Source organism: Galeopterus variegatus, unplaced genomic scaffold (assembly GCF_000696425.1).
Source record: "Galeopterus variegatus unplaced genomic scaffold, G_variegatus-3.0.2 Scaffold696, whole genome shotgun sequence".
NCBI classification, from domain to species: Eukaryota; Metazoa; Chordata; class Mammalia; order Dermoptera; family Cynocephalidae; genus Galeopterus; species Galeopterus variegatus.
The window spans coordinates 228,188-250,381 of record NW_007726807.1 but is presented as its reverse complement, the minus strand read 5'-3'; the positions used below and the strand labels follow the sequence as shown (position 1 = coordinate 250,381).

At 37.0% G+C, this 22,194-nt stretch overlaps 1 protein-coding gene and 1 non-coding gene across 2 annotated transcripts in view; one reads left to right on the top strand and one right to left on the bottom strand.

Annotated features, from left to right (window-relative positions):
- LOC103589514 (LIM zinc-binding domain-containing Nebulette-like) overlaps nt 1–16,201 on the top strand; it is a 186,485-nt gene extending 170,284 nt beyond the window's left edge. The window contains exon 4 of the mRNA XM_008571521.1: nt 15,853–16,201. Coding sequence (XP_008569743.1) covers nt 15,853–16,014 — 162 coding nt within the window. The 3' untranslated portion in view covers nt 16,015–16,201. The remainder of the gene's footprint in view (nt 1–15,852) is intronic.
- A 3,994-nt stretch (nt 16,202–20,195) lies between these two features.
- Nucleotides 20,196–20,269, bottom strand: TRNAI-GAU. The gene has a single exon. It is a non-coding gene; the product is annotated as a tRNA-Ile (tRNA).
- Nucleotides 20,270–22,194: the final 1,925 nt, after the last annotated feature.

Sequence of the window (22,194 nt, the reverse complement as noted above, 5' to 3'; positions counted from 1 at the left end):
TGTCCTGTTATCTGTGTATTCTACAAACCACTTAAGCATTCATTACAAGTTAAACAATTTAAATTAAATTTGTTTCATAAATGCGGTATAGAATTTCTGTAGAAACTCATCTCTGTGATTTTTTTAAAGTGATGAGACCCTTTTAAAGACTATATTTACATTTTTATTTGAAGTTAAACTTTGTTATATTATGTCTAAGACACAACATAAGTTTACATCACTATTTACATTTATTTTTATTCAGTTAACCAGAATAAAGAGAGTCTGTGGGATAAGCATTTTATGATGTAAGATTACTATATACATTAAAAGATCTAAAATAATATGGCATGTTTTGCTGAAGCAAAGCTGTTATGTTAGATCTCTCTTGAAAACTATATGAGTAAAATGTAGATACACTACTTGTAAGAAATAAAAAATATTACAGATAAGGCTAAAATCCCGTTTGCTTCGCTTCTGCTCTTTATGCTCTCAAAGAACCATTCTTACAATTTGGCATTTTGGTAGTATAACTTTCCAGTGGTTTTTAAAAAAATTCATATGCATAAATAAATATTCATGGAAAAATATTATCTTATGTGTGTATTATTGTACGTCAGAAAGTTTTATAGTCTGTATTTCATTCTCCAGCTTGCTTTTTTCACTAAGTTATTATGTTTTAGAGCTATGGAGATTAAGACAGAGCAATGGAGTTGATTTAATTTTTACTTATTCACTTATTTAATTTTAATTTATGCATAAGGTTCCATAAAATGACTATGCTGCAGTTTGTGCATGTATTGAGACATTTAGGGTGCAGGCTTTCACTGTGCTCCTTGTCTGCACTTCCTTGTGTACGTAGGAGGGTTTCTGTGGGGTAGGGAGAAGTGATACCCATATTGCTCTGCAGAGTTGCTGCAGTCTTTACTTTTGCCAGCAGTTGATTAGATTACTAATTCTCCACACCTTTCCATTTGATATCATCACCTATCTCATTGGCACTTGTAGTTTCTCTTCCTTGTTAACTTTATCCAGAAATAGCAGAATAGAGGGACTCACAGGTCAAGTAACCTTATACTTATTATTGATCTGTCTTCATTTAGAAAATAAAAAGAAGTTGGTGTTCTGATTAGTGTATTTACTTGTAGTTTCTCTTCCTTGTTAACTTTATCCAGAAATAGCAGAATAGAGGGACTCACAGGTCAAGTAACCTTATACGTATTATTGATCTGTCTTCATTTAGAAAATAAAAAGAAGTTGGTGTTCTGATTAGTGTATTTAATCCTAGATGAGCCTTTCCTGGGACTGGGATAAGTAGGTCTCAAACCAGGGAAATGTTGCAGAAGCTGGGATATTTATGGTTGGATGAACTTGAATCTAATTTGGGGGTCTCTCCTTTAACTGGAGGATTGCCTGGGTGATTACACATATTTTCCATATTTATTTCCTTAATTTCTTCTTCAGTATTTCCAGAAGTATCAGGAGCCCAGAACATTTAAACTAAGAAAACAGATTTTTAAAAGGATTTATATTTCATACCATGTTTTAATATTAATTTTTAAATGTGATATATTACCTCAAAATATTTTATTCTTTTTTGGCAAACACTATTTTCTCTCTTTGTTCCTGAGCAGATACTAGAGATGAGCAGGGAGATTTGGCTTGAGTTACAGATGAAACCGGGGTTGTATTTATTATTCCTTACATTGCTCTATTGAATTAGGAGATGGCACTTCATAACCTGACTTAAAGTCTGGAGAGAACTTTCACAAGTATTGTTCTGATGCTTTTGTTACATTTGCCTTTTAAGTTTAAATGCTAGTTGGAGAGAACGAACACCAACTGGCTTCACAATTTTTTTCACCTCGGGTGCGGGGTCTTTTGGTTGATCCAGTCTCAGGCAGAAGAATTGGAGTAGCAATTGGATTTGGTGGAATTAGCCTTTTTTCTTGGCGGGCAGCTCCTCCTGCTCATGCTCCTGTGGCTCACGAGCCAGCTTTGGCCTGGCGTGGCTCTCTGCTCTCCTGCAACCCCAGCCTTGCAGCTCTTTGTGTGAGCTGTTATCAATTTCAGCGGTTATGGTTTGTTACCTCTATTTGTACTATAACTAGAAATTTGATAAGGTTATGTGCCCGTCAGATGATTTAGATGTCAGGTGCAGATGAAGCAAAGCAATTTTGACAAGTCAAACATTGGTTTAGAGAGGGGGTGGGGGACAAGGATGACCTGCGGATAGAGGAAAGTAAAATCTCTGGCAGCCTCACTTTCTTTCTCTTTTAACTTTAGGTCAGTACTTTCACCTCTTTAATTTGTCCCTTCTTAGGTGAATGTGACATGGTGACTTCTGGTTTCTATCTAAAGGGCAAAGAAATGGAGGCTTGCCTTTGGAGGGTAGATGCTGGCATTTAGGGAGATTTGACTTCAGGTGTTCTGATAAAGTTTCCAGACCCAGGTGTTTTTATCTTTGACTGAAGCTGTAGTTAAGGTTTTAGAAGACAAGGTTATTAATGCCAGTGTCTATTTACAAACGTATTTTTAGTGAGCTATGCTTTTTTTTTTTTTGGTATAGGTAAGGGCCTGATCTTTGCAACACGTTTGTGTCCTGTACTTTGCACTCCAGGCAGTGATTTGATCAATATTGCTCATTGACTTGTCATATTATCAGTTAATTGAGGAGGCAGTAGAGCCCCTGATTAATTAGGCTTAAGTTTCTTAGAGCTCCCGCTTTTCCCCTTGATTAAGTAACACCTCTGAGCTTTCCCAGTATCAAAATCTCTTTGCAGCCCACACTGAATATGTAGATTTGCTTTGGCAAACCTCAGCAGAAGATCCCTCATAATTGCTAGTGTTATGTTGGTCAGTAGTTACCCCATTAAAAGATAATATGACCAAGGGATGTTGCTGGAGTTGGAGGCATGCTTCTGGTCTTTTGCCACTTGGTTTTGTGAAGTTGTGTAATGAAAGTAGGTATTCAAGTGTAACTCATCTTGACATGGGTTTCAGTATACTCTGAAAGCACAATTCAAAGAAATAATGAATTTATATTCAGGGTAGGTTTGTTTGAGTTTATTTAAAGAAACGAAACACACACAATCCCTATAATAGCTCTTGCTACTGATGTTATTGATGGTGCTGACAATGAGAAAACTCAGACCAGATGGTTTCCAAACAGTGGAACCACCTGGCTCTTTGGCAATGCCAACTTATTCCTGTTTCTCAAATAGCTGGACTCACACGGACTTAGGATATGTTTGAGTGAGACATGAACGGGCTCAGGCAGAACAATGTTCCAAAATTAGGATTATTTAGAGAAGTTGAATTACATCCGCGTCAACCTCAGACTGGCCCTTCTGTCCCACTTCTAGTGCTTTTAGGGGCCCAGTTTTTTCTTCTTTCTCTTTGTAGCTATAAAACCCAATTGTTCTTTATTTTCACAATGCAAAGAAAAAAATACAATTGCCTTTTGAGATGTTTATTCTGCAGAGAAAAGAAAAGCCCTAAATCCTTTTGGGAAACTAGCCCAGAAATTGACCCACTGGGACCCAGTTAGTGTCTTCAGACGGAGGGGGCCTTTATGTTGGCAAGTAAAGAATATAATTGCTGCTGTAACACCTGAAATTATATTGAATCTTGAAACTTCACAGAAAGACAATCAAGATAATATATTAATTGATGTGCAGATTTATGCAATAGTTTTCCTAATTATAAAATTTACAATTAAACTTTGGGATTTTGTTGAATTATTTAGTATCTAGTTTTTCCTGTTGAAAATCAGAGTTAATTTGCAAGTTGAATTATTGAGTAACATAAACGTTTTGAAGTTGATGCTTTAAGACTGCAGTTATTTTGAAGTTTCATTTTGAATTAGTTACCTTAACTATTCATTCACTCATTTGATGCACACCTACTGAGCACGAATTGGTAGTACGAGTAACTATTGAAGATACAGATATGTAATATGTGAGAACAATTAAAAATTATTTCAGAGCTTGTTTACACAGTTTTAAAAAATCTAGTCTTTTAAAAGAAATAATGGTATATATATATATATATTTTTTCCTTTTTGTCTTTTTTACTGACCGGTAACGGGATCGCAACCCTTGGTGTTGCGCCCGCACCGCGCTCAGCCAGTGAGCGGGCACCGGTCTCCACATGGGATCCGAACCCTCGGCGGGAGCGCCGCCGCACTCCCAAGCGGTGCACTCTCCAGTGCGCCACCAGGCCGGCCCGATATAATGGTATATTTTAATTAAAATTACATTTCAATCTAAGTGATGGTCTTCGAAGTTTACAAAATGTTTGAATTGCCATCTTGTAGCATGATAAGGTGGAAAGAGCAAAGACTTAAGGGATAGCAGATTGGGGTGTGAATCCTGACTCAACTTCTCACCAGGTGGCAATGCCAGCCTTGGGTTATATCCACTATGACACTGAGCCTCTGTTTCCTGTATTAGTTGGGATACTTGGCTGCAAGTGATAGAAATCTCAACACTCGTTACTCAGACAAAATGATTATTTTGAAGATACTGAGGTACAAAATCCAAGAGCAGGAGTGTGCCTGTGTGGGTTTCAGGAACAGTGGGAATCAGGATTCAGATGCCTCCAGGCCAGGACTCTTTTTTTGGCAGATGACCTGCATCTGCTCCTTTGGATCTGGTGGTGGCAAGCAAGGCTATTGATAGTTCCAAAATTTTATATCTTTGAGTTTAAGTTTCCAGAGGGAGAGACTCCCTCCGTACTTTAGATCCCAATTCCCCAATCCCCCAAACATCTTGACTTGACTAATCTAGGCCAGATGACTACATTTGGGTCAATCCCTGGTGGGTAAGGAAGTGGGTCATATAGGAAAATGGCACCTCTTGAGAAAGTCTAAATGGATAGAGTGAGGGATGCGATGATTACTAGAAGGAGGGAGGTTTTGGGTGGGAAACGATAGTTTTCCATTACATTTTTCATATGTAAAAAGTGGTAAAATATCTTTTTTATGGAGTGATTTTGAAGATTAAGCAAGATAGTCTGTTTAGTGCCTGGTACAATGTCTGATACCTAATAGTTTTCCATTACATTTTTCATATGTAAAAAGTGGTAAAATATCTTTTTTACGGAGTGATTTTGAAGATTAAGCAAGATAGTCTGTTTAGTGCCTGGTACAATGTCTGATACCTTTGCAGGTCTTCAGTAAATCACAGCCACTGTTAAATAGCACAGAGGCAACATGCCAGCATCTCTTAAAACTGACACTGTAATCAACGTGAAGCTCTCATTGTTAGTTAAGAAGCCTAAGAAGCCATAATTCTTTACATAATTCAACATTTCTAATATATTTAGTCTAATAATTTCTTCCCCATGGAAGACCTGAATTAGTACTGTGTTTCTAGTTGTGATATAGATTTTTTAATAACCTGTAAAAATTTCTAGGAGATTTATATTTTAAATGAAATTATGTATTAAGGAAATAATCTTTTAAATTTTTTGATTAAAGTGGCTTATTGAGACCCATGAGTTTTTCTGGGTGGTGAAAGTCGTCAATCACGGAAGCTATGTTAGTGCCATTTGTGTACACATCAAGTATAATGCATTTACAATTATTTTTATTTTACATTCTTTTCATTTTGTCTGTTACAGTTTTCTTTTCTTTTTTTTTCTAGTTTTGTAGAAGTGGAAGAAGTATGTTTGCTTATAGAAAAACAGTTGGTGTTTGCCTGATGGATAATGCCAGTGCAGGTGAAGGAGGGTTGTTAGGAACAATTTTAATGACATTATCAATCTGTTAGGGAGCAGGCATATGTAAGAAAATCGAGGAATCATCTGTCACTTTCATTTATTGTGACACTTTCAGTTTAAGGACAGGTAATTTTCGCTTTGATGACTGTTTTGTGTTATTTCAGCTCTATTTGTTTACATTTGCTTGATTCTTGGTTTATCCTTATTTATTTTCTTCACCGTAATTGGGATGTAGCTTTTCTTTTCTGAATTACTAATGTCCTAATTAGTTATTTCCTAACTAAGAATTACCCATTTCCTAATACTTTATAATTCAGAATATGCATACAGGAATATTCCATGTTGCAATTTCTTATTCTCTACTTAATGTAACCTAGCGTGGTACCTTCTTGCTCAGAATAATTTCAGTAATATTCTATTTTGTGTGTGAATTAAGTTAGTTATATTTAAAAATCATAATCATGTAGTAAGATGAGACTGGCTCTCTCTAAAGGATTAATAGTTAAGAGAACATGTGTGCAGAAATAAAAATTCATAAATTGTCTGAATTATAAATGCTATTTGTGAAATTCTTGGTGAATATATGAATTATGTATATATATTTTAGGCCCCAGTTTTTTATTAATGTTGATACAATTTTTTGCCTTTAATCAATATTTTCACTAATACTACAATTTTAGCAGTAACATCCTTCCCCCACCCCCAATCTGATCTTTACTGGTAGAAAATTTAAACAAATCTTCAAGAGAAATACCAGAAAACACATTTTTAATGAAGTGTAGGTTGTGTTAAACTTTACTTTGGATCATTATTTGTTTCCTTTTTGTGGCACCACAGGATCCATTACAGAGAATTCAAACTAAAATTTTGTGTTATGCAAATCTTCTGGCATCCTCTGCTAAGAAATATTTAATTGGTTCCACTTTCAGATCTGCTTATTTACAGGACATTGTATCTCATTTGTGTTCAGTTTAATATTTTCCTCCCTGGCATCTTTTTCATTGTCAGATGAATGAGAAGATAATATCTGGGGAGATGCCAGAGTGCCCAAATGGGTGGCTGTCAGAGAGACTTCTGTCCCTTATCAGTTCTCTGACTTCCTCAAACTTCCTTTATCTATAAAATGGGCCTTAAAATGCACACCTCCTGGGATTTATCTGAAGATAATATATGTAAAGCACATTTAATTTTAATTTTTATTTTCTTTCTTTCTTTATATTTTATTTTTACCTAAAAATGACTGTAGGAGCTCCCAAACGCAGATGGCATGGTGCCTGGCCATCTCTGGATGTTGACTTACTATGAGTGAGTGAGTGAACACATGCCTATGGTAACGGAGTACTGAGTCTCTTTACACATTGCCTGCTGGGCTCTACTCACATAATATGTACAGGACTCAGTACAGTGCCTGGGATGTAGTAGACACTTAATAGATGTCAGGAATTATTATTGCCATCTCATTTAATACTCACAAAACTGCAGTGAATATTGTACTATAATTATGTTTATTTTATACATGAGGAGGCTGAGGCTCAGAGAGATTAAGTAATTTGCCTAAGGTCACTCAGCTACAAAGAAGAAAAACCCAGGTCCCAAGAGGAGTTTCTCTAATTCCTGATCCTGCATTGTTAACCACTAAGCTACATCTCAGTGTCTTAGGGGTGATTTTTAATGTCTTAGCTGATTAAGAAATTAATTAAAATGTGCTTCATTATGTATTTAGAGCATTTGTTCAGAATAAAATATAGATTTCACTGTTTTTTTAAATAAAGAAACCCCAAATATGATAAAGTTGAAGTGCGAATATGCATGAAAGACCGACAAATCTATAAATATCCCAAAATACCTCTCGAATGATGTGGAAGACTAATTTAAGGCTTAGAAATCTGTAAAAATTATTTTTAATGCTTTTTAATTATGTTTAAAAAGCAAATCTATAAATATCCCAAAATACCTCTCGAATGATGTGGAAAGCTAATTTAAGGCTTAGAAATCTGTAAAAATTATTTTTAATGCTTTTTAATTATGTTTAAAAAGGTAATTATAATTTTAATTTTATTTAATTAACCATAAATTTACACATTATGAGATTAATTTATAAAAAAGCAAATTTACTTTTGAGCTCATTTCTTTGACTTTAACATTTGTTAAAATTAGCTTCACCTTAGAAAACAAAAGCCCTTAATCAGATTGTACTTTGTAGTGTTAAATTCCCATCTTGCACTGTGAGATTAACTAAATTTTTTTTGCATTTTAGACTTAAAAAATACAAAACTAGATAGTAGTCAATCATGAAGTCATCATTAAGCTTTTAATGTGTCTGTTTAGCACCAAGCAAAACGTGGTGAGATAGAAAGAACCACCTTCTCCAGTCCTTAAAAATCTACTGAATTATACAAGATGGGACATAATTGAGCACTAAATTTTGGAGATCAAGCTAAGAAATTTGCATGTAGTTTTAAAATACCACAACCCTCAACAATCTCCCCTTGAAGACATGTGATGTATTCATTATGTTATGAAAGGTGATGAAATTGGTCTTTCATTTCATTGTATCAGAAATGTAGCAAATAAAGAGCAGAAAAACATGATCAGTAATAAATGTGCCTGTAGACTTCAGGCTTCCATTAAACATATTCTGAAAATCTGCTTTAAGGCTAAATAAACACTGCTCAAGTCTATGTTTGCTGATATAATAAAACAGCTTCATTAAGATGAAGAAACTTAGAGTGACTGATTTAACTTTCTGCAAATGGATGCTCATTGGTCAGCTCGCTTGCCAGTTATGAAAAAACCCAAGTTTTGTCTTTGCTCACTGAAAATATCAACTGAATTCCTTGGTATCATATTCTTTTTCAATCCCCCTCTTGTGATTTTTGTTTAACCTCCGGGTACCTCAACTTCCCCATTTGTGGTTTTAAAACTTGGTTGCTGCTTTCTTTGCAAATGTTTGTATTGTGAAATATTTGATCAATACAAAAGAATATACGTAGCGCACCTGCAAGTTTTATAGCATGATAATAAAGAGATCACACGTGAATCTACCATCCAAAGTAAGAACTAGAACATCCCCAGTAACAGAGAAACTTCCTGCACATCCTTCCACGAGCAGATCTTGTCATAATTCACCTGAATATTACACCGTCAAGCCCCCTCCTGCCCCCACACTTACACATGTGTGTGCGTTCTGTGCCTTTTCCTCCCCTCACGTGCTTCTGAGATTCACTTACATGGACCCATGTTGCTGTAGTTCCCTTATAGTACACTGTATGAATGCAGCAATTTATTCATTCCCCTGTGGATGGGTATTTAGGTTGTTTCCATTGACTTTTGGAAAATAGAAGCAATATCATGAACGGGCTTGTCTAGGTGCCCAGCTGCTCACGGACAAGGATGTCTTTGGAGAGAAGCATAACTGGGTGTCGAGTTGGTGGGTTGCAGGAAGGGCCCATCTTTGACTCTGTTACCAAGTCTTATTTAATCTTCTTTTAGTTTATCATTCAGCAGTTTACCAGTCTCTAGTCCCAGCTGATTTTCTTCATCAGAAGTGGCTTTCTGCCTAAGAATGCCCTTTCTCTTTAGTGGTTTCTGTTTTCCTCATTCATTTGTATTGTTATTATAGTAACAATGATGGTACTTGCCGCATTTGGGTGAGAGAACTTACATCTCAGTATTAGCAGATAATTCAATTTGCAACTCTGTTCATCATTTTGCTTTTTAAGTCTTTTCAGTCACCGTGAGCCTTTTTCTTAAGCTGGGCCAGAACCACGCTGGTTTCCAGGCTCTCCCCCGCTATGAACTTGTGAGCGCTACTTGCTGAGGATGTCAAAGACGAAATGTCACTGAGCGTGCACACTTCGGCAGAAATGACTGTGCGTTAGCCACAAAGGTCATTTTTGAAATTTAGTGCGAAGAAGGAAACTAATATTTGCTGATGACCTGCAAGAGTTATGTCCTTGCTTTGTGTTTTCATGTTATTTATTTTAACCCTCCCAACATTCATTTAATGTGTAGCATATTGCATTTTTTTTCCTTTTCTTGTTCTATTTTATAACTGAGGATCAGGAGTGTTAGAGAATTTGAGCAAATAAAGATCACAGAAAAGGATCAGGGTTGAAATTCAGGTGTTTTCTTGATAGCGCACAAAGATATGAATATAAGAAATGGACACTGTTGACATTCTATGTATGTACGTATATGTACACATACATGCACGTGCCCACACACACACACATGCAATGTCAGCATGTATGTACATGCCTATACATAGAATGTCATTTGTATCCATTTCTTACATTTGACTTTAAGAGTAAATTTTCACGGTGCCTTTATTCAGGCTTGAGCGGATAAGACTGTAGGAAACCAGATGGCATTACTTCCTAGGTATAGCACATTCTCTTTCTGAGCTCAGGTTGGCATCTTCACTCTGTCCTCTCTCCTCCTTTGTCCTTCCGCCTCGTTCTGACAAGAGTGCACCCTTACCCTGGCTGGTCTCCCTGGGGTGGCGAGGGTCACGAGGCTGGGTCCAAGAATGATGGGCTGTCTTCTGTGGTCCTGGGACTATCCTCTGATGGTGGACAGCGGGGAAAAAAGGACTGCCATTGCCTGTCCCTACCTGGGCTCTGATCACCTGTCCTGCTCTTCTTATAGTCCTGCAGTGGCTCCACGTCTCAGGTGCTCAGGCCTTCCTTACAGGTTTGTACAGCCAGGTTGTCTCCCAGGGCCAGCATAGCTGGGGTTTGCAGGATTCATCTCCACCTGGCTGGTTGCCATGCAGCATATTCAAGGTGTAGAGGTCTGATCATTGGCATAAATTGAACCAAAAAAATAGGTTTCTGTTCTAGAATAACTCAGTAAAATTTGTAAATGAAAATTAATAGCTGGCTTATATTAAGATGACATATTTTGCCTTATTACCTTGTTAATCATGACATTTCTGATTGTTATAGACCTTTTTTTTTCACATCTCACGACAAACCTTAGACGATCTTATCAAATAAAGTGAAACCAATATGATGATAACAGTGCTGGGTATTTGCACATACTTATACTTTCTGAAGTTCTTTCCTGTGCTTTATTCTTACTCACTTATCTCTGCAGCCTTGTTAGTTAAGCAGTTACTAGAGTCTGTGATTAGAAATGAGGCAACTGGCTCAGAAACATTATGAAATCTGTGAGGTGGCTGATAAGTGACAGGGTTGGGATGAGAATCCCAGGGTCCTGTCTACTACAGACATGCTTTCTCCATAACTTTAAATCAACTTTTAAATCATGTATCACAAATGGGAAGAACCAGAGCGTAGAAGTACAAGAGGAGAACTTCATGTGTTAATATTTTCTGAGAGCCTTGTATGTGTGTGTGTATGTTTTAGGCATGCCGGGGGTTGGTTTCATTCATCAGAATTCTTTTGGTTATAAAAGGGAGAGATTGATTAGCTCACTGCACTGACGAGCCTGATGTTTCTGGTGTTAGGAAGAGTTAGGTGCAGGTGCTCAAGTGGTGTTGTCAGGACTCTATCTCAACCTCTTGCTTTGCTGGCCTCTGGGCTGGCTTTGTCGTCATTGGGTCATAGCCCAATGGTGGTTGACAGCTTTAGTTTTACAGGCAACTCAACTAGCCAGACCATGGCAACACAGCACCCCTTGGCCAAGAGTCCCAGAGCTGAGGCTCATGGACACATACTGGGTTATGTGTGCATCTGAAGGTCAGTTACTGGGTCCAGGGTTCAGGATTCTCATCAGTTGGGTGGGTCATGTGAGAGCAAAGGGAACACGTGATTGGAGGGAGGAATCCTGCTACATCTCTCTGTCCTCTGTTCTCTTTTTATATCTGCTTGCCTCTCAGAGTCAGGCTATCCATGGCTGACAGACCATCTGATAGGAATTTAAAATTAGAACAAAGTAGATAGGCTGCAAGTGGGTGGGAGTACGGACAAGAGCAAGGTGACTAATGGCTCGAAGGCTCCCTGTCTGTAGTAAAGATGCACAGAGTGGGTTGAGTTGGTGCTGAGAGTAGAAGAGACTTGGTTGTGTATCAAACTATTAAAAAGGAGTAAACATCTAAAACTCTGCAAACAATTTATAGAGATGCTTATATGCTTTCCAAAACTTGTCATGTAACCAGGCAAACCAAAATCAAATGACTCAAATGTTTCGTGAATGTGGAAAGAATTGTTGAATGGTAATCAGCTCAAAACCTATAATCCTACAATTTAATGTTTTTTTTTTTTCACTTCTTTCTTTGGAGTTTACTATTAAAAAAACTCAAACCAGTAGCGAAAAGAATATACCATTGTGCCTTCTCAGAAACTGGGGTTAGGGATGTTAGAACTTCACGAATAGACTTTTCTTCTTACATCTTCATGCTTGTTACTATTACGGCCATGTCATCTTTCTTATTTTTATTAGTTTACTATCCTGCACCCAACTGCTTAGTATCAGCAAAGCTAAATGGCTTCCCTGCTTAGTTAAGCATAAAACACCGAGAATGTGCCAGTGTGTGTATCTACACACATGCTGGGAGGTTGAGTGTTACAAGGCTAATATCTCACTCAGCATTTTCTGTGGAAGAAAAATATAGCAGTTTATTTGACCTTTTATTTATGGAAATAAAGTAAGGGTTTTAATACTTTTAAAAATTTAGATGTGTGATGTATGGAGAGAAAATTAGATATTCTTAAACTAACAGCTAACAGAGATGAGACTATCTAGATCTTTCTATTTATTTTCATCAGGAATTTTTTTTTTTTGTCTTTTTTCCGTGTCCAGCAACGGATCGCAACCCTCAGTGTTGCCCNATCACCTGTCCTGCTCTTCTTATAGTCCTGCAGTGGCTCCACGTCTCAGGTGCTCAGGCCTACAAAGCCCCCGTGATCACCCTCTGCCCTCCCCCTCACTCATGCTGCTGCAGCCCCCCAGCCCCCCTAGATGTTGCCAGCAGACTTCAGGGCTTTGCTCTGTTTCCTCTGCCTGGAAAGCTGTCCCTGCTGTTACCTGTGTGGCTGCCTCCTTCTCCTCCTACAGACCTTAGTGAAATGTCACCTTCTTCCTGGGACCGTCTCCGGCTACCCTGTCTAAAAGGACACATCCCTGACATTTCACATCCCAATGTCCTGCTTATTTTTCTCCTAGCACATCCCACTAATGCACCACTTATCTGACATACAGATCTCGTGTCTTTTCTGTCTCTCGACTGTGACGTAAGCTTCACGAGGGCAGGAATCATTGACTGTTTTCTTTGCTGCATTGTTCCCACACCTGGAATGGTGCTTGGCATATAGCAGGTGCTCAATAAGTATTTGCTGAATAAGCAAAGGCTTGAATAAAGGAGCATTTGAGGGGGAAATTCTGGAGAATGACTTCCTGGAATACCACTGTTGTTATTCATGGAATCATCATGACATGCTTTTTAAGAGAAACAGGAGAGTAGACCAGAGACCAGAGATGTTAATTTTATATCCAATGCTGAGCACAAGGGAAGAAATGGCATTTTTACTGGGGAAGAAGCGGAGTTTCTAAAGCAAGCTTATGTGAGGCTCAGTAAGTACTCATGGAATTAATGTTGAGTGAGTTAATTTATAAGAGCACTATGCCTAGCAATTTCTTTCAAAATCTGATCAAGATCTATGTGTCTTAGCTTAATCTCCCAGCTCTTCCTCCTTCCTGGTAGCCCTTCCCTGCACCAGATGCTCCAGCAAATGGGGCCATCGCCCCTTCTCTGCATGTGAGATTCCTCCCTTGTCTCTAGATCTGGGGAGCAGGCCTTCTCTCTTTGCTCCCACCCCTCTCTTTCCTCTCCTTCTCTCTCCCTTCTCCCCTTTCTTAAACATTTATTGAACAACTCCCATGAGCCAGGTGATGTGCTAGGTTCTGGGATTATGGAAATGAAGAAGACTTTGCCCTTGTGCCCGAGTTCCATGTGTTCTTGAGTGGGAGACTGTCCCACCATCATAATTGCAGGACAGGTGACAACTGGTCTCACAGGTAGGTATAAAGCTGTAGAGCCCCCAGAATGGGAGAAGGCCCATCTACCTCAAAGAGGAGTACCAAGGCACTGAGCTCAAATGAATAAATGTGCATCAGATGGGCTGGGGGGAAAGAGCAAGAGGGGATGGACATCCTGTGGGTGACAGGGAACCCCTAGGAGTCTTAAGAGAATACTCTTTGCACCATCCTTACAGGTTTGTACAGCCAGGTTGTCTCCCAGGGCCAGCATAGCTGGGGTTTGCAGGATTCATCTCCACCTGGCTGGTTGCCATGCAGCATATTCAAGGTGTAGAGGTCTGATCATTGGCATAAATTGAACCAAAAAAATAGGTTTCTGTTCTAGAATAACTCAGTAAAATTTGTAAATGAAAATTAATAGCTGGCTTATATTAAGATGACATATTTTGCCTTATTACCTTGTTAATCATGACATTTCTGATTGTTATAGACCTTTTTTTTTCACATCTCACGACAAACCTTAGACGATCTTATCAAATAAAGTGAAACCAATATGATGATAACAGTGCTGGGTATTTGCACATACTTATACTTTCTGAAGTTCTTTCCTGTGCTTTATTCTTACTCACTTATCTCTGCAGCCTTGTTAGTTAAGCAGTTACTAGAGTCTGTGATTAGAAATGAGGCAACTGGCTCAGAAACATTATGAAATCTGTGAGGTGGCTGGTAAGTGACAAGGTTAGGATGAGAATCCCAGGGTCCTGTCTACTACACACATGCTTTCTCCATAACTTTAAATCAACTTTTAAATTATGTATCACAAATGGGAAGAACCAGAGCGTAGAAGTACAAGAGGAGAACTTCATGTGTTAATATTTTCTGAGAGCCTTGTATGTGTGTGTGTGTATGTTTTAGGCATGCCGGGGGTTGGTTTCATTCATCAGAATTCTTTCAGCGCCGCCGCGCTTCCCAAGCGGCGCACTATCCAGTGCGCCACCGGGCCGGCCCAGGAATTTTTTTTTTTTCTTTCAAGCTCCTCTGGTAAAAGAAAATTTTCCAGTAGGCTCAAAAATAATGATGCTTGAGAGAATTAAGTATTTAAATACAGATGTGACTCAACAAAAACAGCCATTTCATGCTCAACTAGGAGAACTTTTCAAATTTATACAGAAAGCTACACGTATAGAATCATATTTTAATAAGCTACCCTACATTTTAATTATTTATTTGTGTTAATTTGAAGCTTGTAATTTTTAATTTAATCTACAATAGGGGTTATATGGGTTTTCAAAATAGGTTTCCATATTTCTTGATATTTAGGCTTAAAAAAATAAAAACAGTCAAAGTGATGTAACCATCTCAGTCATTAGCAAGCAGAATATTTAACTGGTGTGACAGTTATTGTCATTATGCTAATAGTAGGATCTCTGTAAGATTAAGCTTAGCTGTTCCAGTCCCCTGAGGAAACAGTAAAATTCAGCTTCATTGTTCTGTAATTAGTGAAAGAGCATATTTAAATACTGAACAAAATCTTAGGATATCTCAGCACCTAGTATGCCAAGGGCATGTGTAAGAAGCTTTTTAATCTCTGGGTGTGGCTTATTTTATAAATATTTTCATAAGCATTTAAGAACTTGACATTTGGCATGACAGCATTGAATAATCATACCCATATGCTTTTCCTTATGAAATACAATGAAAACTTAGGGACAGGGCTAGCTGTTGATCATGTTGTTTGCCTCCTTCATAGGGCAGTCCAGGCTCAACATGATGCTTTTTCCCACAAACATGGGAACAGAAGATTTAGCTTTCTTTTCCCACATTATTTTTCTTTGCTAGTAGCAATATTATTAATGGTGATAATAATAACCATTATGGAGTACTTACTTGTTTCTATTGCCAGGTATGTACATTGTCATTTGATCTTACCCCTACAACCTGTTAAATAGCTGTTGTTGTTGTTACCATTTTACAGGTGAGACCACTGAGGCACAGAGTGGTTAAGTCACTTGCCTCGAGTCACAGAAATAGTAAGTGGGGAGTTTCGGGAACACCAACCAGGGAGTCTGGCTGTGCCCTGTTGAGACCTGGGTTGTAGGGATTGCTTCCAATTTTAGCAGATTCATGGGCTCCAGACTGTCCAAAGTGGGATTCGTGATTCCTCTATTTACTTTCTTTTTCTTTTCTTTTCCCCTTCCTTGTCAGGTCAAGTACAAAAGGGATTTTGAAGAAAGCAAAGGGAGGGGCTTCAGCATTGTTACAGACACTCCCGAACTGCAGAGACTGAAGAAGACGCAGGAACAAATCAGCAATGTAGGTGCACATTTGTTCCATGACGTGGCAGCCCTAACTTGTGTTTCTGGTTGAGAGTGTGAGGCTGGGTGACTTGGAAGTGCATTAGTTGCTGTGATATGCAAGCAGTACTCAGTGTGCTCAATACATATGCCAACTTCATCTGTTCAATCCCTTCCCTCTGATTTTACCAGAGTTATCTATAGCCTAACACTTTGTTATTGTAATATAGTATCTTCTTATTCCATTTTGAATGGTTCTCAGCTTTTGAATTTTTCCAGAATAGGACTTTTACAGTTAAATTAAAAAGCCTGATGGATAATTTGTTGCTATATATAAGCATACAAAGTATACATTTAAGGTTAGGTATCTTGAAAAATCTCACATTTGCTAATTATGTGTATATAAGATTTCATACTTTAGATATTTGTTGAAATCATGTATTACATCTAAGTTATGAAGTAAACATTTATATATGCAGTTGCTTTGGATTTGAAAGCTGCGTCTTGTTCAGTCATATATTTTCCTTGAAAACGAAAATTGAGACAAGCAGAAGTTCAAAACTTATTTGGGTCTGGAAAGTGTTAATTTGATACTTTTTAAAGATAGATAAACAGTTCCTCTTAACTTTTGTAATTCATACCTGTGATTATGTTTCTTGCAAAGAATTATATGAAGTATGTCAAAATGTATTTTTTTTCCCACAAAAAAAACTAGTTCAACATTAGGTATCCAAGAAGAAATATCGATGAAAATCAGCAACTATAAAAGAATGAAAAAATATGCAAAACTCATACTGGTTATCATGAGAAATGTATTTTGTGTATCACTTGTAAAATCACTAAAATTTGTATATTTGGATGTTATAAGTGATGTAGCCTTAATTTCCAGGAAATGTTTAATTAGCAGATGGTTTTAAACTCCCTGATATTTGGTTATCACCATGAGATACCTGTACATATATATGTGTATAAGTGTACAGTGTGTATACACATACACACACATATACTTTGCAGACAGAATTATAGTACATAATTTGAGAGAAAATTTTATTTGTCAAAAGTTCAAAACCAGAATTATTTGATAAATAAGTTAAGCATTTTATTTAGAGATTAGAAAGAGATAGAGTACACAATTTTTTTGTTGTTGTATTCTGTAAGGTTTACCCATTGTTTGCTCTTTAAATGCACATTTCATATTAGTAAAGACTTTTTCCTTTGAAAAGAGTTGAGTTTTAAGGATTTATGACATTTGCCCCTTAGTTTCTCTGCCCCATCCCAACAAACCACTGATCATGAATTCTGAAGTTTACTCCCTCATTTTTCTTCCTCTTCATTCTTTCCTTAAATCAAAAACCTATTTTTGCTTTTAAAAATGCGAATTAGATATATATCCCACCATCAGTTACATTCAGTAATGTTTCTTTCTTTGGATTATTGTTGGAGAATATTTTAAAAAAATAAAAATAATGTTGCCCAAAACAATGTTATACCATAAATCTTCAGCTATCACAGAAATTTATTTCAAAAAGAACTAAGCATGTCTAGTTAAGACATCCACGTGACAGCTAACATCAGGATTGCAGTCCGTTCAAAGGTAAGCCTTTAAATTTATATTCAAATTAAGCCAGTATTTTTATTTAATTAGAAAAGAACTGATCATTTCACCAACCTTTATCATTAGCAGGAATATACATTTTATTCAGTACCAGAGGTCGTTTGCTGATCTGTTCTTAATTATGCAAAAAACCCTTATAACACAGGTATGTATTAATCTATGTTTATCATATACATAGCAATATATACCAAATGCTAGTTAGATTAAGCTTATAATTTAAACAATATTGATTTTTAAAGAAGCATATAATTTAGAAAACATTAAAAAAATTTTTTTGCAATGTTTTGATGTTAGTAAGCCACAGCAATCTTATAAATAGTTCTTTTAGCCATGATGAGGCATATTAATGTTTGGATAGCAGTAAAAAAATATAGACTTCATTATATTACTGTTAGGGACCTACTCCTGAAGAAGGGAGGCTGTTAAATATTCTGAGGTCTGGTGAATTTATTATTCATTTTAAAGACTACAGCTTCATGAACTTTTTCCGTTACCTCACTGGGTTTTCCATATTACTCAAGGATCTTTTTCTGTAAGAAACTTGGGTTGATCTGAAAGTGGTACTTTGACTAGTCCAGTTTTCCATATTACTTTCATCTAAACCCACTGAAAAATATTGGCTAAAACCCAGACAGGTATTTTTGACAGTGGCCTGAACTGTGTCTGTTTTGAGAGTAAAAAAGTGAGAAAGTGTCTAGACTGGAAAGACCCCAGAATCTTCCTACTGGAGATCATGGAATGGAGCTGATTCACCTTGAAAATTATAAGGGATATGAGAGTTGTGAGTTTTGCATTAGAGCTCCAAGTTAATACAGGTTTATGTAGGTGGGTTAACCAAGTCAGCAGTCTTTGCAATCTTTATTTTTCCCTTTGCTTCATTTTTCTTATTTGTTTTCTGTTTATTTTATCTTGTGTGGCTCTTTCTAAATTGCCTTTAATCCCTTTTGGACTAAAGAAAGTATAAAGACATAAAGCAGTGAATTTAATGGTGACTCCTAGGTGTTTTGTATAGTACGTTATGAATGAATGGGCATTTCTGATTGCTTCTGTCTGTGTCAATGTTATGACACTTTTTCAGCCACTCTCATGTTCATTTGTCCGGGATTTAAAATCATTTGGAAATGCCCACTGAGTCTGCGTTTGCTACTGAGGTATAGGATAAAATACATCTGTAAATTTCAAATTGTGTGTAATGAAAGAGGTGAGAGAGTTTCTTTTGGAGTCTGTAATGACAACACATTGAACATGGGAGATTTATTAAATACTGAATTTAAAATTTTTCTACTATGTTACCCACTTAGTATAGTTGTAGAAAGAACATGAAAAGAGTCAGGATTTCAGAATTTACTGAATAGTTGGAAAGAAACAGAAATTGTTTTCTCAAATAAAGAAAAGGGATTTTTTCCCCATGAAATTTGAAAAGATGTCTTCATTTTGTGGAATATACTAATATTCAGATGGAGTTTGGTTGCTTATGAAATCGAGTATTGGGCTTGGGAACAGTTTTTATGGGAAGTCAGGAAATCCAGTCAAACTATTTAATTGAAGATAATGTTTAGAAGTCCAGGTTTTGCTTAAAGTATGCTTCTTCAGCAGAATGCATCCTGACAGACATTGTGGACAGTTGGTGACTTAGGGACTGTGGGCCAGAAAGCCCTGCCCTACAGATTTCACAATTAAGTCACTTAATCGCCCTCCGTCCCCTATCTGTCCCCAAATTCTAGGGCATAAATTTAGAAATGGCAGAAATACTCTTGTACATCTCTGCGTTTTCTTTATTTAATATTATTTTAGGAAAATGTTCTTAAAGGACAGTGTACAAATATGAACTGAGGAATACTGTGCCCTTGGGCATTTTAAGAAAAAACTTTATCTCTTGTCATTATAGCTCTATCTTGTGCGGGTAATTCTGAAGGCTCTTTCTAATTTCAGGTGGTTACCCCCTTCGAGTTCAGGGTACCTGCAGTAGGATTGCAAAGCAGTCATTGCCAGACATCTGCGGGCTCAGTCTAGCCTTGAGGTTATTGATGTTTACACACTCACATAAGCTGTACTTTCAATTAGCCGAGATAGTCTGGGGATAAGTCGTGAAATAAAATGGTAAAGTCAAACCCCTAGAGACTTTTATAGACTTTGTGCTGTAGATAAAAACTAGATGTTTATTTTCTAATTTATTTCAGAGGGAAGAGAAATATCATGTGAAGGGGAAAGAAAAAAAAAAGTGGATGACAAAATCATATATTTTACAGACTGACTGAAATAGTAAGTGAGCCATTGTTTGATGTGTCAGGGTTTGTGCCTGTCCTTGATACACAGAAGAAATAGTTTTGTGTGTCTGTGTGTGTGTCTCTGTGTCCTCCTGTCTGTGTTGGCTTCAGTGGGGGTCTCTAAAACCCCCTTTTCTGAGATCACTGGCCTACAGACAATTGCATAGAAGACAGACCTGCTCTGTGTTCTTAGTCTTATCCTGTTGATGTCTATAATTTTGCTTATCTATTCTGCTTCCTAAATACCATTTTTTGCTACTATTTTCAATTTAGCATACCCATTCAGAGGAATTGCTTGCTTGCTTTACAAGAAAAGCTAAGATTGAAGACCTTTTATGCCTAATTTTTTTTTGGGGGGGGGGTCTGAGCAACTGGCTGGTACAGGAATTGAACCCTGGACATTGGTGTTATCAGCACCACGCTCTAACCAACTGAGCTAACCAGCCAGTCCAAAGCTGTTTTTATAAACATTATAGAAAAAACTCTCTCTGTAATTTGATATTGAAATGTAATTACTTTTAGCTTTTTGGATATAGCTACATAATTTTTCATTGACTTCTTAGAATGCAAAATAAATTATATGCCCACTAATCAGCTCATGTGGATACTGCTGATTTAGTTCTCCGAGATTTTGTGAGATAGCTTCAACAATATTAGATTATCGGAACTAAACATTGCCTAATAATTGAATGGCAGTGTCTATGGACTATTAAAAGATTTGACTCAAAGTTAGGTTGAGTGTAAGGGTGAGCATGAGGGTAGGAATGATTATCTAGGGATTTAGTCTGTGTTTGTAATTTAAATAAATCATTTTGACAGAGACTGACTGTAACCATGTTCAGGCTGCTGACAGTGTGAAATTGAGTTGTATGGTGGACAGAAGACAGGCAGTCAAGAGAAATCCCCAAAGGCGAAATTTGTTATGTAATTGGGTCAACTCATGCGTGAGAGATGCATGCTAATTGTAAACTGGTGGCAAAATTATCCTGTGTGAGGCAATTAGGTCTTATATGAATCTGAGCAACTGACATAGAAGGATTTTTCTTTCTTTTTATGTTCAGCAAACATAAAAAAAAATTTTTTTTAAAGGTGTGAAAGGTAAAAATTAGAAAGTCATGCAACGTTGAAATAATTTGTTAATTTTATTCCTTATACAAGAAGCATAGCTTGTAGAACTAATGAAAAGTTTGTATGAAAGCTTCTGATTTTGAGTAGTAAAGTTAAGTACACTAAGTAGTTTGAAAGGAGAATGGGATGGTATTTTTGTTGTAACTAATAACTGGGTTGATTAACGTAGATGATTAGCTGTGAGGTCAGTGGTTTAGATTTAAGCCCTTGGAGGCTAGTATTGTATTTTTACAGAGGGAACCAATATATTGCTTTTGTGGACTATATTTTATCTCCAACTCATCTCAGTCTGTAACTTCAATGTATTTTCAAATAATAGTGGGTCAGTGGCATATCTTTAAAAGCAAAGACCAAATATGTCAAAGAAAGTGATAGAGCAGTAACATGTTTTTTAAAATAATACCTAACACATGTATGAACACTTCCTTCATTTTGAAACACTTTGACATACCCTGTTTAATTAGATCCTCTGCACAGCCTCTCCTCAGGGAAAGTATTTCTACAAGGAATACTTATACTTTCACAAGAAAAATGTATGGAAAATTACCTCTTGGTCCTTTCTTATTTCTAAATCCGTGGTTTCCTTTACACCTGGTTTTGCTTTATTTTTCCATGTAGGGCAGAACTTCAAAGGCTGATCTCTTCTTTTTATCCTCAATTTTTAAGCCACAGTCACTTAAAGAAACAAATACATCCCAGACCAGTAATTACTTGTGCACGGCAAATACAAGATTGGAGGTTGTAAAATGGCATTGTTTAAAGGGGAGGTTGGGAAGAGCCCCCATAATAAAAGAATTACCACATATGACTTCTTTTTGGAAACAGAGATTAAGGATCCAGCAAGCAATTTCTGAAGATCCTTCTTTTGTGAAATGCTTTTCCCGCATTCCTTTCTTTTCAGTTCCACTGTGCTCCGGCTCTGGTCCTGCTTGAGTGACTGCAGTGGGCTCCTAATTGGCCTTATCTCTTTGCTGGTTCTTTCTACTTCCATTGTATCTTAAACACTGTCATCAGATGAGTCTTTCTAAAATCTCTCTTTCATCAAAACCCTAATTATGACCCACTAAAAACTTTCCTTGGACCACCACTTTGAGAAGGATAAAGTCTAATCTCCTAAACCCCTTAATTCTGACTCTAAGGACCCTCCACAGTCTGCTCCTAAATTATTTTTCACCTCATTTTTCACTGCTCTTCAACACGATTCTTCTATTTCTTTGAGGCCTGGCTATGTGCCCCCTGTTCT